This window comes from Sinohyriopsis cumingii, chromosome 2 (genome assembly GCF_028554795.1).
Source record: "Sinohyriopsis cumingii isolate HCF-2022 chromosome 2, ASM2855479v2, whole genome shotgun sequence".
NCBI classification, from domain to species: domain Eukaryota; kingdom Metazoa; phylum Mollusca; class Bivalvia; order Unionida; family Unionidae; genus Sinohyriopsis; species Sinohyriopsis cumingii.
In genome coordinates, this window is record NC_142962.1 from 59,512,818 (window position 1) to 59,530,235 (window position 17,418).

At 35.8% G+C, this 17,418-nt stretch overlaps 2 protein-coding genes across 2 annotated transcripts; both read left to right on the forward strand.

Moving 5' to 3' along the window:
- LOC149804982 (uncharacterized) lies at window positions 1-1,686 on the forward strand. Its single transcript, XM_089935674.1, has 2 exons — window positions 1-462; window positions 1,207-1,686. The coding sequence occupies exons 1-2, from the start codon at window positions 66-68 to the stop codon at window positions 1,620-1,622; spliced, it is 813 nt and encodes a 270-aa protein (XP_089791800.1). The 5' UTR covers window positions 1-65; the 3' UTR covers window positions 1,623-1,686.
- Window positions 1,687-5,444: 3,758 nt separating this feature from the next.
- On the forward strand, window positions 5,445-15,022 carry LOC149804983 (uncharacterized). Its single transcript, XM_089933389.1, has 4 exons — window positions 5,445-5,453; window positions 7,825-8,110; window positions 8,326-8,406; window positions 14,838-15,022. Exons 1-4 carry the CDS (start codon window positions 5,445-5,447, stop codon window positions 15,020-15,022), a joined length of 561 nt encoding a protein of 186 aa, XP_089789515.1.
- Window positions 15,023-17,418: the final 2,396 nt, after the last annotated feature.

Sequence of the window (17,418 nt, forward strand, 5' to 3'; positions counted from 1 at the left end):
CTGCATTACTGGATTAGTCATTTCATGTATAAGAGTAAAATAGATCGCACTTTCAGCAAAGAGCCATGTTTCTGGTTTATTTTACTTTTATTACGGTCTCAGCCATCGTCCTTCCATCCGAGTGCACCAATCTGAGTATTGAAGATCGCTTAGAGAAATTAGACAGCACCATAAAAGGTCTACAAGATGAGTTGATTAACAAGGATCATCAAATTCGAATGCTGTTAGACCGTGTCAGTGTCTTAGAATCCAGTATCCACAAGCAAATTATAATCAGTGGCAGTGAGGATTACATCCCGGGAGTGGTCTCAAATGAACACAAAAAAAGAGAATTGCAAAATGACATCAATAGAGATGACCGAAATGATGGAAGCAGAGGTGTAAACCAGACACCGTCTCTAATTGGAATCAATACTAAATTGAATATTTCCAGTTTAATCATTCCATCAAAAAGGAGCAGACGTAAGCACAGTCTAACAGATAAAATTCATAGGTGTAGCCTTTGTTAGTTAATGTGTTGCTTGCTAGAATTATAATATTATTGCCAATCAAGTTACGTAATCAGGCCTCTGTTCCATGAAACATCTCAACTTAAATACCAAATCCAATCAAAATTCGTCTTTATGTGAATTTTTACAGTATGAAAATTGACAATATTTAAACTTCGCAGCTTAAATTGACTGCTTGTTCTAACGAAATGGATTCGTTTTGAAAACAATGTTTCAATTGTGGTTCTCACATAATTAGTGATAAACATGCGATGTGGGAAGGGTAATCAGCATTTAGACGTTTGAAAACGTGGATTAAAAACGAGATACGGTTCTCATCTTATTCATATTATGTAGCTTTCCAATTTAATTATTGTTTGAAAGAAAAAATTAAAATCTTTAGTTTTAATTGTGTAGACTACAGTCTCTTGAATGCTTCATATAAAAGTGGTCATTTGAAAAGTAATTATAAAATATTCACAGAGGCTATAAATTTCGCAGCAGAAACTCTAGAAAGCTGCTAATATTTCTTTTTCGGAATGTATGTATTCTAACGTAAAATCTTCTGTTTACTGTCAGACTTCTGACCATTTAGCTTGTACGCATTATAGCGCATGGCTTATGAGCACATGGTTATAAATAATGGGTTTCAGAACTGCAATCAGTAACGAGGAAAGTCTCAAAATTGGCTTTCATAAACTACTCTTTTTCTATTTAGGACAAGACGAAGCGCCTCGTCGTGCGTTCCATGCTTATCAAAGTAATACCCGCTCCTATGGCGAGCATGAGATCATTAATTACGACATGGAGGAGATAGATGTGGGAGGTGGTTTTAACGCCCTTGACTCAATTTATGACGTTTCAGTTACCGGGGTATACGTATTTACTTGGACGACAGTATCTGACGTTCACGGATATATACAATCAGAACTGGTTGTTAACGGTGTGGTGAAAGGAATTACTTTTGCTGATGCTGAAGAAGTTACCGACATACATTCCAGTACCGGAATTGTAGTTGTTCACGTTAACCAGAGTGACCATGTTTATGTCCGAAGGGGCTCGAACTCCGTTGGTAAAGTAACAAGTAACACAGTTCATGCAAGATCGACATTTTCTGGTTGGCTGTTATTTTAGTCTTATTTGACACTGACAGTAAACTTGTTATTACATTCAAATGTTTGAAATTCTTTAAAATAGTGTTATACGTGATTATTATGCATCGTAAGGTTTCACAATTAGTAGCATAGATTCAGCAATTATGAACCACTTTTAAATATTTTAAATTAAGTATCCTTACACAAGAAAATATCTGGACAACTTTAATATGTACAAGTCTAAGTTTCAAAGTATTGTACCCAGTACGACATTTTATGAGCACTCATTTAAACGAAAAATTCAATTGACTTTTTTCGTTTATGATGAATTTATGATCGAGACAAGCCATGTTTTAATACACGCGATTCCCTCAAGACTAAATTTAACATAATTATTAAATATACAATTTATGTTGGCGATCGAGTTCCAAATAGGACTCTCGTGTTAAACAGGCTAAAAAGCTTCCCAACTAGAAATTTAACGTGGGAATGACACTCTCGACTATAAGGGAAATTTAAATGGGAATGACAATCTCGACTACAAGGGAAATTTAACATTGGAATGACACTCTCGACTACAAGGGAAATTTAACTTGGGGACTGCAGTCTGAGGTATAAGGGCGAAAATGGTTTGAACAAACTTACTAAATATTCCTACCTATATTACAGAAAGAAAGATTTCCAAAAGAAAAGGAAATTTTCACTCTCAGTATCGCTGGATTGCGATTTGAGTGACCCTTATACTAGCTTTACAGTCTGTTCCTTGCTATTGTCCTTAAGGATGGATATTTTTCATGTATTAGTTTCTGAAAACAAGTGTGATATTTTGTTTTTAAAAAACACTTTGTCGAATTAAAGCAACGGTTCTGTCAGACTGCATTGCCTATAACCTAGGCTGGCATAGATGTGTGCAATTATTTTTTAAATTGTTACAATCCCTACAGTTAACTGTATACATAAATGCTTACACCCAAGAAAAGATTTCTTCTAGTTTCAAAGTTATCAGTTTTCTTAGATTTCATACATTCAGTGAAACATATCCGATGAAGAAACAAACAACGGTTCTAGCTCTAAACCAAATACTTGACCTGCTGGTGAAAAATCAAAAGACTTAACGTTGCCACTTTAAGCTACAATCAGAATTTACTTTTATCAGTACAAAGGTAAGGGATAAAGATCAAAACACACATCGGACTTCACGACCATAGATCCGTCAGTGTCTTAGAAATGGGCTACATGCAGGTGCAAAAAGTGAAAATATTCGATGCTGCACCATGCATACATTTTTGGATTTCTATCGGCCTGTACTGTCTGCCTGTGGCGATTCCAAATGTGTACAAACCCAATTATAGTTTGGACAAAATATAGGCAACTATAGGGGTCAATCGCCGTAATGTCCAACTTTCCCAATTATTTGTGATACACTCCAAGGTTAACTTACCATCAAATTTCATTATCATTTGGGACTATTTTGGACAAATTGTTTCTGAACTTTCGAAATATGCCCCAAAAGATCGAGATTTTCTTGTTGTCCTGTTAATTAAAAGATTTTCCATGACTGTTCCATGCAAAACGCGGGGACAAAAGTGTGTAGTATATTATCAGTGTATACATGAATTACAATGGACGGAACATTGAGTTCCCGGATGAAACAAACAATTGTCAGTTGATTAAAACTATTAAGATAAGTTATATAGCCATCAGTGAAATAATTCTCACCTCTACCTGTCGTTCTCTACGTTAGGTATCAAACTCGCTCTTTCCTAATTTTTTTTATAATGAAATTATTTTCACAAATAGAAATACATGCAGCCAGAACGACGTTTCGAACCAATCACCATTTTGTTGCACTTCTTCCAAATCCTTTTTAACAGAAGCACATAAATGACTTCTTTAGCCATACGTTTCTGCCACATGTTTATACAGTCTGCATCAACAATGTCATCATTTCATCCTACTTTGATTCTTTTTCTGTGAAAATCTAAATTATCAGTATTTAACTTTGACTTCAATTTCATTCCACTGAGCTTTCTTATTTTATTTAAATAGCATTAAAAAGGTCATTGAAACCTTATGCCAGGAAAATCTTTGAGTTTATTTTCAGATTCTTTGACTTGGCATAGAACTGTTAATTGTTGGCATTTATCTATTACGGTTCGCTTGATAGATTAATTTGACAGATTGAATGATGGGAGATATTATGGTGCTTTTTCGAATAGTTTGTTTCCGTTCATTAAAAACATCAAGAACAGTTTTAAAATTCAAAATTTCAAACAAAAGAACTTATTCACTGGAGCACACATACATCAAATTCATTTCCTATATACTATACAATAATTGAAATAACGTTTTGATGGGAAATCAAGGATAGAAGAACAAGTACGAGTCCATGATGTGACATGTAAAACGTTCCAAAACGTTACCTACTATTACGCATTGAACAACGGCCTTAGTTTATGGGAATGAAAACTGAAGATTTCTTACTTAAGAGGATTTTAGTTCCTAATATGAAGTAAAATTTCCCAACAGAAATCAGATTACAATTAATTTTGCTGCCAAGAATAGTATGATTCCAAGTATTTTTTCTTTTCGCTTCCTTCTTTCTGTTTCTTTTGTTAACCACATTGAATTTATATTTAAAATAACTCTGTAACGATATTTTCCTCATGATCCTGTTTAACGTAATGTAAATGTATCTTACAAATATAGAAAATTCCCGTTCACTTTGGCAGTATTCAAATATCGTAGTATCATCTTGGTAAATATTGTGTTTCATATGGAGACTTGATTTGGTGTTAATACGGCAAAGTCCGACTTAACAGCTCAAAACTTTTATAGAACAATGATTTGACTGGTAAAATATATAATATCAGTAATTAAAATCTTTTGACACAATAATTTAAATTTTCATACTGATCATGTGAAATTTAGTAATTACTTGATTATTAAAAATCACAGCCTCAAATTACAAAATTCAAGATAAAAATAATCAATATGTATTGTCTCATTTTCCTTGGATAATACGGTTGTACATTTCCCAATATCAGCATAGTTATCGAGCTTAATATAACGCCAGGACCATTGCAAATCTTCAGTGCTTCGGTTGGACAAGTGGTCGGACAGCAGCCCAGCTATGTCATATAACTGTTGAAATTTAAGTATTGTATTCGTGTTTTTCATCTACTTTAAAATCTCGGTCGAAGATTACATATATCATTTAGACACCAGTCCTACAGGGTGATCAACAAATCATTAAAGTAACGATAGTGATACGAACATAGGAGAACTATTATCTTGGTCGAAATGGTATATTTAAACACGCCCCTCAGACAGAGCAAATATTGTAACTGATAAAAGTCAGTTAAACTGAAATCCTTTGTCAAAATTCAGGACAAATAAATAAGCCTCTAAGAACGGGACAAATTTGTCACTATTAGCCTTAATGAACCATGTTTTTGCTTGGTTTAAATAATTTCATTAGATATTGTCTTCGTTTCTGCATCAATTTCAGTACATTTCTTAGTGATTTGAAACTATGTTCAAAATTCCAGATTAAAATGTTATAATGCCTTGGTAAAAATGAGACATTGTTATTTCATAATTGTTATAATCATCGAAGATAAATGAGTAGTAGGAATAACTTCCAAGTCAATCAGGTCATCGGGTGAACAAATTTAGTCTTTTGATCAGATTGATGGCGTTGATTTTAAAATAATTGATAATATTGTCTTATATGTATGTTTGACATATTGAATTCAAACTACCAATGAAATGTTAAGTAATCAGAAATAGACACTGCCTATTCGTTTCTGAAAATGACCCTTTTGGGAATAGCAATTATCTCTTTTGTTGATAAGTAAATATGGATTCAGTGAGTGATCATATTTGTAAAATAAATATTGCCAAATTGTCACTGTCACACTAGATGGAGTATCTCAATATATCAACATCATAGTTATTGTATAATGGCTATAAAATCCTCCAAAAATACCCACAAGCTATTCAAAGATGAAGTTCATAAATTGACCCATCAGTTATCGTATATATTCTTCGTTAAACTTATCATCGTTTTCTTTAACTGATTTAGAACTATTTCGAAAGAAAAGAAAAAACGTAAGCCGCATTTAGAAATGTCACATAAAATTTATCTCATGTAGTCAACGGCTTGTCATTCTGATTCTCCTATATATTTTATAAGATGCTTTATAAAAGCTAGAAATGCATAATATTCTTACGTATGATTCAGCCCAATGAAAATAAATAATTCTTAACTTCCGATGCATTTCCCGAAAACTAAAAATGCTATGTAAAAGTCGATAGGATTTCAGGCAGAGACATGTTAGATGCAATTTGCTGTTAAGGTTTACTTTAGAATTAAGAATTTCGATGACCCATGACCCCTTTATCAAACCAGACTCAGACGATGTACCATAATAGCCAAACCAGGGCACGAATGAATAAATCTATGAATAATGGAGCTGACAATTCAGTAGATTATATCTTGGACAAAACTTTTGGACATTCCCAAACATGATCATGCCTTAAATCTAAACATGCAACGCATTATGTGTAAGAACAGTGGCACGAATATAGTATACTAGTTATGCAGATTTTAATTTGGCAGGCCCAGATTGCGGACACTTGATAATTTATACGTGCTCATTCACGACCTTAGTCCTACGACCCTTTTCGGACATATAAATATTCTTTTCTGAATTTCTTGAGAGAGTTGATCGTACATCTTACGAATGGCAATGTTTCCAATCTGTGTTATTATTCTGGCGATTGTAGCAACTGCTCTCCCGTCCGAAAGCACCATGCTGAGTATTAAAGATCGCGTGGAAACTTTGAAGCGGACCAATCAAGAAAATTGCCAATGATTATTTGAAAAAAATATTTCAAATTCAATCGTTTCTTTAGAGAACAGAAAACGTAAGTATTCTCATTTTTTTAGTGAAATTGTTACAAAATTGCCAGCATAAAATCATATGATAAAAACAAATGCTAAATTTGTGTTCATTTTAAACGTGGCGTGTTTACAACAAATTCGTGCAAATGTTAAATGAAATTCATTTGCATCACAAGAAAATTAATCACTAGATGTTTCTTCCTAATTTATCACTTTGCTCACTTCAACTCATCGACCGTCATAGCAAGTACTTTCGAACATTTGCTTTTTTTCTACAAAAAGTAGTTCACATCATGTGTAAAATGTACTCCTTCTGATTTAAGTATCCCCTTTTGATTCTTTTACAATTATCTATCTGCTTTTCTATGGTCGTGTCACTAATTAGGACGGAGACCAAAGAGTATACATACAATAAGTTGTATGCCAGTAAGAGATGGACATTTTAAATTCATTATTGAATATACACGGGAAAAACTTGGTTTCACTCCTTCAATCTTCGTCCATTTCTCACTTCAAAGAATTTATTGTACGTACTAAAAACGTGGCGTATATTCACCATATGTTCTCGTATACAGAGATCATTCAAGTATAAAAACTGTAAACTCCTATTGTTTGTAATTATGGTTGTGCCGTACAACGCTACGTACGACACACTCGGAGATTCGTCACTATGATAAACCTCGGTTCCCTCAAATCATAACGAGTCATGCGTGCAATGCCTGAAGAGGCATTCATACTTTATTTAACCAAGAATCTTATTAAAAATCTCCTTTCACATCATTTCCGGTGTGGGAACGTGCAATGTCCAGAAGATAACTTCTCGTTAGTTGTATCTTATGTTGGTTTGTAGTTTTGTTGTTTTCAGATCACCTGATCAGGAAAGTAGCAGCGTTTTGTTTCGTGTTTTGTTGTTTTTCATATTCTCCCTTTCTGATTGAAATAGAAGGAGAGAATCTACAAAATATGATATCCAGAATTTAACAAGAATCTCAGAAGTAAAATAAGTTACATTTAGGAGTGTTTAAAGCCTATTTGATCATATGTAACTATACAAATGACCTATTTCTTACCTTAATTATAGGGAGAATAAATGGGTCCCTTTATCACCATCTTTTTACGAAATACTTTGTGAAGACCAAACTGTATGGTGTTTGACCATAACTTAGCAGACGATGCAAGTTATTATAAAAGTACATAAAATGTAGGCAGTAAATGGTGCCTTAGTAAAATATCATCTTATTTTTTAGGGCAATCAGGAACACAGAATGTCGAGTTCCATGCGCATCAGCGTGATTCACGCACCTATAGCTACCACGAGATTCTTCAGTAAAAGGTAGAGAAGGTAGACGTGGGAGGCGGTTTCATTCATCATGATTCAATTTTGTACGTACCAGTCGCTGGTGTATATGTATTTACATGGACAAGAGTACCCAAACTTTCCAGCTACGTACAAACAGAATTGATAATCAATGGTGCTGTGAAAGGCAACACTTATGCTGAATCTAACGAAATACACAACGTCCATCCTTCTATAGTCGTTGCTCAAGCGAACAAAGATGACCACATTTATGTGTGTAGAGAACACTCAGAAAGTATCGTAAAAAGTTGTTGTTGTTGTTGTAGGGTTTAACGCCATTTTTCAGCACAAGATAGGCTATACATGGCGGTCAGTATAATTAGTGGAGGAAGAACCCTGGAAAACCCCGGGAAGGACCACCAACCCACGAGAAGTTACTGGCAGGCTTTCTCGCGTACCCACGTTAGCCGAGCCTGAGACTCGAATTCACACAGACAGAGGTGAGATGGCAGTGATCCGTAACGGTGAGCGCTTTAGACCACTCGGCCACTCGGGGCCAAATCGTAAAATGTGATAATATTTATCAAAGCATCACATTTTCTGGTTGGCTTTTAATACGTTTTTTCTTTCTTTCTTGTGATACGAACATTTGCAATATAATAATCATATCGAAACATAGAAAGTCAGCGTGTACGCTGAATTTAACAAAATACTAAACTAGAATAATTGTTGCTCAAGCGACCAAAGGTGACTACGTTGAGGAGAAGACTGAACGTATCTTAAGAAGTGCTAACATTTTTGTATGAAAGTCAGTTTTGGGTTCGCTTTTGTTTCCATTTTATCTCTTTGTGATACTTAAATTTTCGTGGTAATAAATTGTCTTGTGTTTCACAGCTATTTCAACCTAATAAACACTAACCAAACAACTTCCTTACATCCTACAGCAGAACAACTCGATAACTACCTGCCTTCATTGCTTGGCAAACATGCTCCAGCTACCAAGTGCAGAGCATCAATTCAAAAGTGTTCAGTGTTCTCCATGGTATAGCAGTGGTAGGGACCAGCTTCTCACTCCTAAAATAGACAAATATAAAGCTGAGAGGCTTTGGCTTTCCACCAGACTCACTATTCATAGGCAAATCTATGAAGCCGCTAAGAAGAATGTCACAGATATAGTCAATGCACCGAAATCAGCCTACTACACTACTAAGATCATGGAAAGTTCCAGCTGCAAAGAGCTCTTAAAGATTACTAACAAGCTAATGTCAAGGAACAAGTGTACACCACTTCCAACTACCTTCTCACTAGTTGACTTTCTGGACCTGTTTGCAAATTTCTTCCGTGACAAAGTACAAACCATTAGAGATAAGCTTGGCAACACAATTTCAATTGACACGTCGTCACCATACAGTTGGGATACAGAATTTCAGCGACAACCACTCGCAGCATTTGAACCTGTCTCTATGGATTTAGTACATACAATCATGATGAAGAGTGCACCAAAGTCATGTGAACTTGATCCAATTCCAACATCACTGCTGCTTGAGTGCTTAGATCAAATATTGCCTTCACTAATGATGTTATTAATAACTCTCTCTCATCCAGGGAATTCCCATCATTTTTCAAAGCTGCCATTGTAAAGCCTCTGCTGAAGAAGCCAACACTCGACCATTACGATTTAAAGAACTACTGCCCAGTTTCTAATCTCCCATTCATATAAAAACTCTTAGAAAAGGTTGTTCTATCCCATCTTGTATCTCATCTGAATTTAAACTGTCTTTTTCGCCATGTACAATCTGCATATTACATCGCCACAGTACTGAAACTACTCTTCTAAAAGTAGTTAATGACATTCTCTCTGCTTTGAATAGTGGAAAGATTAGTCCTCATCCTCCTTGATTTGTCTGCAGCTTTTGACACAATAGACCATGATATATTACTTCACCGTCTCCAGCATGAATTTGGCATTCACGATACAGCCTTACTGTGGTTCAAGTCCTGCTTGGTCAACAAGACACAAATTGTGTCTGCAAATGGAATACACTCCACCCCAGTTAATTTATATTGTGGTGTTCCACAGGGGTCTGTTGTTGGACCTGTTCTCTTCATTCTGTACACTCAGTCGCTCTCAAGGGTCATAGATCATCATCCAGTGTCTCACCAATTGTACGCTGATGACACCCAAATATACAAATCTAGTCACCCAACTGAAGTTGATGCTACCATCCAAGTTGGAGAGAGGTGCATTTCTGATGTGAAATCATGGATGACATGTAACAAGCTGCAGATGAATAATGATAAAATTGAGGCCATTCTAATCACAACACAGATTTTCTCATTCACATCCTTTACCTCAAACAATAAATATCAGTAACATCAACATTAAATTCACACAATCAGTACGAACCCTAGGTGTTACTCTGGACAGTACTCTCACATTGCACGAACATGTCATGAACATATGCAAGGCTGCATATCATGAGCTGAGACGCATCAGCTAAGTTCGCAAATATCTTTCAGTTGATGTCACTAAATAAGTATAATAAAAATATCCATAGATTCAGTACCTTTTGAAGCTTATGCTCTTTAATTTCTTTATCGTTTTCTTCTGGTAGGATCCCATGTGCTCCCTTGTTCTCTTTTATCAAGTGGCTTTAGTGATAAATACAGAGAATTATTTGTTGACACGTTTCAAACGAAAATTAATTTACCTCATTTAAATGAGGAATAAAGAAGACTGTATAATTATGAAGCCGAATGAGAAACGCTATTTTTAAACAAATAGGAATCACAAGTAAGTTGTCAAACAGTAACTAAGTGGTTATGAATCTTCGTGGAAGTAAAAAAAAGTCTTAAGACTGGGAGAAGGAAGTAATTAAATGGATACTATCAAACTGCGACGCCCTCTACAGACATGTACAACAATCGTTACAATCCACTTATACAGATAATACAAGTTTATGGGGACACAAAGTCACAAATCTTTAACACAAATTATCTATTTAATGAAGATGTGAATGAAAAACAAACTTTACTGGATGATTAGTTGAAACGAATTCAAAGTGAAGAACTTCCATCTAAAATTCATAAAAATTCATAAATTTCTATTATGCATGGAAAACAGAAATAATATATCAAGTGCATTCTATAGAAACCGGCAAAGGTGGCGTGGAATTTTTTTAAGTTATGACAGTCTAATAAGTTGTAAAATGAATAACTGGATTGTTTACGAGACATTTTCGATAAAATAAATAGCAATGTAGTAGCCGTGGTAGGATAATTCAGAAATATCTTTAATTTTTCTACTACCAACACTATGACGAAAAATTTCGATATGTGAGAATAAAAATATTCAGGATTAAATGGCTACAATTTAGAATTCTTCACGATTGTGAAATATTTTATATTGGGAACTTTACCCAGTATGGTTGGAATTAGTTCTGTTTTTGGCTCTTGAGTGGCTTTAAAGATCACTGGCTGCAATTATATAATTTCACAGTAATTAACTGTAGTCACTGTATGCCAGGCTTTTCTTTCTGTTTCTGGTAGTTATTAGCAGGTGAAATCGATTTCTTTTTAATTGAAATACTTTAGGTCAGCTTTTAATGTGAATTTTATTTTCTCGTCTTTGGTAGAAAACTGCGAAACACAGAATATTGTGATTCTTCCATGAGTGAACCACTGTTACAACTTTTATATATGACCATAACTCAGAGAAAATCAAGCCACATCATTTTCAGGAACCATTGTCTAGGTATAAGTCCAAGAAACGCAAGCCACATCTTTAGCGAAACCATGTCAAACCGTATCTCCGGGAAACGCGAGTCACATTGTTTAGCGAAGCAATTGTCTTACCGTAACATCGAAAAACGCGAGCCACATCATTTTACGAAGTCATACCCTATTCACAATTAGAGGCATAGGTGTCATGTTTTTGCAGCAAATGTGAAAGTCAACTTTAAGCCAATGTTTATTCGATTTATGTGTGAAACCTTGCATTTTTTTATGTCCGTAACACATCTAGCGTTCGTGTTGTCAGTGAGTGTGTGTGTGTGTGTGTTTGTGTGTGTGTGTGTGTGTGTTTCCGTGTGTCTGTAAACAGCTTTTGTAGTTCAGTATCTTCTGACCGATTCAGTTCATATTGGGAATATAATGTTATCACAAGCACAACACCTCTCAAAACCAGACCTGCTTTTAGGTTCTGCCCCTGTTTGGTGCTATTAGTCAAGGATTATGTTGGAAATACGCTTTTTTGGACAAAACTTTTGGTTTATGTGTTTTTCCCAGCACTTGTAGCACAGTAACATATCCCCTTTCACTTCATATTATGAATGTAATATTATAACATGACACATACTTAGGGCCACTATTTCACAGGGTTCTGCACCTCTGCGGAACCATGGAGTCGAAATTTATATTAGGGACACATTTGTGTGCAAGTTTAAGCTTCAGGTGTTTGTCTACTCTTATATTCACATTACCCCTTTATCAATTAACTTCATGTTGTCAGTACAACATTATCACGTAAGACACCTTCTGTCAATAACACGTATGTACACTAAATTCACCCCCCGTGTCGGGGTCATCTGAAGACTTTTTTGGAACACATTTGGTTACAAGTGATGGTTAAAGACCTTTACCAGCACATGTAACTCAGCAACCCTTTAAATAATTCACTTTATATTTGAAATATAATATCGCCACACCCTTTCCTTCTTTCTGTATCACTCCTATCCCTTCGTAGGGATATAGAGTCGGGTATAATGGGGACAAAGTTTGGAAAATAATCTGAGATAATGTTTTGTCATCATAGTGCTAGGTCTATCTCTCGTGCGTAACGTGTTTTTAAATTGTATTGTGTGATTGACCTTTGTCCATAATTGAGAGTAGGAGTTTGGGCCTACGTAACTAATGTATTGTTATATTTTTGATAATATATTACATAGCTAATTCTCGTATATGATTATATATTAAGATAATTACTTGCTGTAAATATTTTACCTTGGAAATTTTTAGAAATGATTTCATTTATGAATTTGTTGGAAAATTCCATTAAGATGACAAAATATTTTCAGAAAATACTTATTGCGACATAGGTCATGTGGGGAGGTAGATAAAATTATTATTTCAGAATTATCATGTCTAATCTTAACATCTGTCTTTAGAGGAATCAACTTTAGTTCTGTTCAGATAAGAGGACTTTATGTACAAATTAAAATTATTCATTGGAATTACAAAGTGCTCATTGATTTAGAAATGAATCACTATCTTGAAATTACATGCATTGGGAATTCATTCAAATACATTTTGGTTCGTATCATTGTGATACATCAAGACTGTTTGTACGTTAACACATTCGAGACTACTAGCACAGTAGTACATTCAATATTGGAATTCATTCAGAATATTCAATAATTTTGGACTTGTGATAAAATTTTCACGATTGTTTGGGATTTAATTCCCATTACTGTAAGTTACATTTTCCCTTTGTATTCTAGATTGGTGAATTATTTCTAAGCAAATGAATTATTCGTTTAAGACTAAAAAACTTGTTCATTTTTGCTTTTTCTTACTTAGTTTAACACCACGGATTCGTAACAATAGATTTCCAAAACCCTTTATGCAATTCACTTTATTTTGAGAATATTACATCATCACATCCACTCCTGCTCCAAGGTTCTGCATATTGGTGGGGTAAATGAGTCAAGAATTAGGATGTATGCACATTTTGACCACATTTGAAATATAAAATAAACACGTACTTCTTTTCGCTCAGTAAAACTCCTGCCCCTGAGTTCTGCGCTTGAGTTGAGTCATTGGGTCAAGTCTATTGGGGACACATTTTAGCCAATGTCTTTGGCTAAAGTATTTATGTTTGCTTATATTTCTATAATGATTTTACCTTCATGTTTGGAATATAATCCCTCCCGTAAGTAAGTAAAGTACCTGGGTGAAGTAGTTGAATTAATAAGCAGGACTCCTTTGGGTGTCAGTTTTAATTCCATCTCTTGCGTTTTTAAATCACTTTATATCGAATTCACAGCCAATTGAAAATGTTATGTGGAACCATGTTCTTCATACACCCCATAGTATTTGACTGCCGGATTATGACCATGCATGTGACAATGTGTCACGAAGTATGCTTTTTGGTTAATTTAAGTTTCTTATAATTAGGAAACTCTTCAACTGATTAACTTCAAGAATAATAGATATTCTGGGTCCCGAAGTAATACATTCTTCTAAAACTTAATATTATTTTAATAATTATTATTAATATAGACATTTTTCATAAATTATTATTATTATTATTATTTCAATAAATTCTTATTCATTTCAAGCCATAATTTGGTAATGATATCATCACATTCTTATCACCTTGTGATACAACCTATTTGGAATATAAAACAACATCAGATAATTTCTTTACTTTCTGTAGCATTCGTGCCCATAGGTCATGGCCTTGGTTGGAGCAATGTGCAATTATTCAGTGCGCATCGATGCTGCAGACTGTAACTGGCAAACAGACCCAAATGGGTTATCCAGTTTGATTCCGTTTTCGAAACCGAACACTACATGAAATGTATGTCGGCTGGTAGGACATCGGTATTGACAACTGCGCCGATTGTGATTACTCTTAACACCTGCTAAAGTAACATATACATGTACCGTAGAGTATAACTACTTAGATATCTGAACAGGGTAATTTTCACTACATTGTCCTCCCCCGACAGTGCACTATTACGAAGTCGATATGTATCGTAATAACCCGACTTAATATCAGACTTGACGAAAAAATAAACCCAAACCAGGTGAATTTCCGCTAAATGCGATTGATCAAGAGTGCCATACTTATAATATGGTGTATAAGAAGAAAAATCTTCAACAACGGCATATCGCGGATGTCAAGTTGATTCACACGCTAAAGTCCATAAAAAATAAAAGCATACGAGACTTACTCGGCAACTGGCTGATAAGATCGGCGATAAACTAGCGGTGAGAGCAGGCAATTCATTATCAGATTATTACATAATATAGTATATTTATTATAGTCCAAGAGAATGCTGGAGAGGTACAGCGGCGATTAGCAAATTCGCCAATGCAGCAGGTGTCACGCGTGCTGTTTCCACAGATTGATTGTCACGAAAGGCCATATGGCAAATATATCTACCACGTCCCAAAACAATTCAGCATGGACGGTTTGGTGTCAGCACGCCCAACGAAGTTCATCAGGTAGATATATTGTTTCTACCACATGACGTCATTGACACATCATCCAAACGGCACACATACAAATAAGCGTTGACTGCCATAGACGTTGCAAGTAGATAAAAGAAGCTGAAACCGCTGTCGACTAAAACAGCGACTGAGGTCGAAGCCGTGTTTGAACAAATTTATTCACGTGGTAGCCGGCGATGGCCACAGTTGCTACAGGTTGATCATGGCAAAGAATTCCTCGGTACAGTAACGACGCTGATGAAACAACATAACCTTAAAATCAGACGTGATCACACCGCGTTACATCACGATCAGACACTCATTGAGCGATTTAATCAAACACTTGCACAGCGACTGTTTTGACATCAATACGCACAGGACTTACTGAGCAAGGACAGATCTCGTGAATGGGTTACTAGACTACCTCACGTGGTGGCCGCGTTAAACAATGAAGTCACTCAAGAAATTAACATGAAAACCGTCGAGGCAATTACGAAAAAATACACACCACCACGAAAATCGCCAGGAAACCAATTACAACAAGAAGTGTTCGGCCGTAACGTAACAGTCTGGTATCTATATGAACCTGGTGAACTTCAGGGTGGTGCAGCAAGAGCTACGTATCCCATCTGGAGTGTAACTACGCAAAACGTTTTCAGCGTGGTAAGATCCGCTGAGCAGCCAGTAATTTGGACCAAATTCAGCTGCTCCTCAACGTAGATTTGTCCGTGAACAATTACAGGTAATTCCTGAAAATACACAATTACCAGCAAGTTGAATACGGCGTAGGAGACGCTAGCGGGGGAAGAGCGAAGTTCCTCGATGTATGTTACAATTAATAACATGTCATAGCGACATTTTCGCGTGAGTGGCCAGACTACTATCCACTGTAAATTGTCGTACGTTGTTAGGAAAATATTGCCACAGCATTATTGTGTTGCAGGCTGCGCAGTTATTAGTTTGTTGTTTCAGTGTCATGATAAATTCAACATCAAGATCAAACTGGTGCTGGTTTTTTTTTTTTTTTTTTTTTTGTCTTCTTGCGCATGACCCGCTAATTTTTTCATCACCGCGTTGGTTGTTAGTGTAGCTGTTACAACAGGTGTCGCCACCACCGCCGTAACGTAGACAACCCTATCTAACTGATATATTGTTGTGACTTGTGATACTGCTAAAACTACTAAAGTTGGCCATTCGATGAGATCGTCGACAATCCAGATATTGGTATCTGAGATTATTAGCCCCTGAGACGAATGAATTGTTATCGCAAAACGTAGATTCCATGGCGATTTGCAATTACTTGATGGGTTCATCGACAGCGCCTGCTCTGCTGTACAGCATCTACTGAAACCTCGACTATATCATTAAGAATCAGTCGCTGTTGTGTGTCCGGTCCAGGAATGTCAACGACGATATTTTGTCGACGGGTATCAGCAGAGCGATAACATAGTCTTTTATCTTTATAAAGCTCAAATAATTGACGCTGCAGTAAATCACGTATAATTTTCCTGGATACAACTATCAGATCATTAGTTATAGCATGAGTTCCAGAAATCAGACATATGGTGGTGTCTCTGGAATTGCGGTACGCATTATTTCACATTGAATCTTGTCCGGCTGTAATCTGATTCAGTTTTTTTAACTCTCGTAATGATTCATCGCACTAACGATGCTCGTTCAACATTTCCTCGTAAACATCGACTTATTTTTATTAGCAGTTATGTGGGGCTTCTCCTCTAAATGGCGGAGACTGTCCTTGATCGCCACACATCATAACTGTTGTGTGTTTTGTCGACAGCCAGTCGAGAAACATCATTTATAAATATCTTTGGATACGGTGCATATCTCGTCCCAGATAATGTTTTTAGGAATATATTTTTCACCTATTTGGTCGGGTGTCCACACATCACCAAGCCATCAAATGAAAACTGTGATACGTCATGACTTAACTCCAAGCCGTTTCATCTCTCTGGCAAAACGGCGTCAACACAATCGTGTCTGAGTTTTTAAATAATTCTAGCACACGTAATGTTGTATCAGAACTAACAGAACCTTTATGATAGATCATTATATGCCTCGCGATTTGATCATTCACTGACGGCGACGATAATGGTTATGATAATTCATCGTTTCGGTAATAAGCGCCGACTTTTTTAACATCATCTGATTTAGAATAATTAAATATTTATTCACGCTTATTTTCCAATGACCACAATGAGCCGCTTTGGGGTCCATTTTCGATCGAGTTATAGCAAATGAATCCGTGGTGACTCTAACAGCATCCGCTGGAAACCGGTTAATCATCGATAATAGGTTTATTGACGAATACGCGAGCATCGAAGATCTCAAATGAGTAAACTGTGGCGAATCTCCATCGTAGTAGCCGACTATCGTATCATTATGTGTACCGTCTTT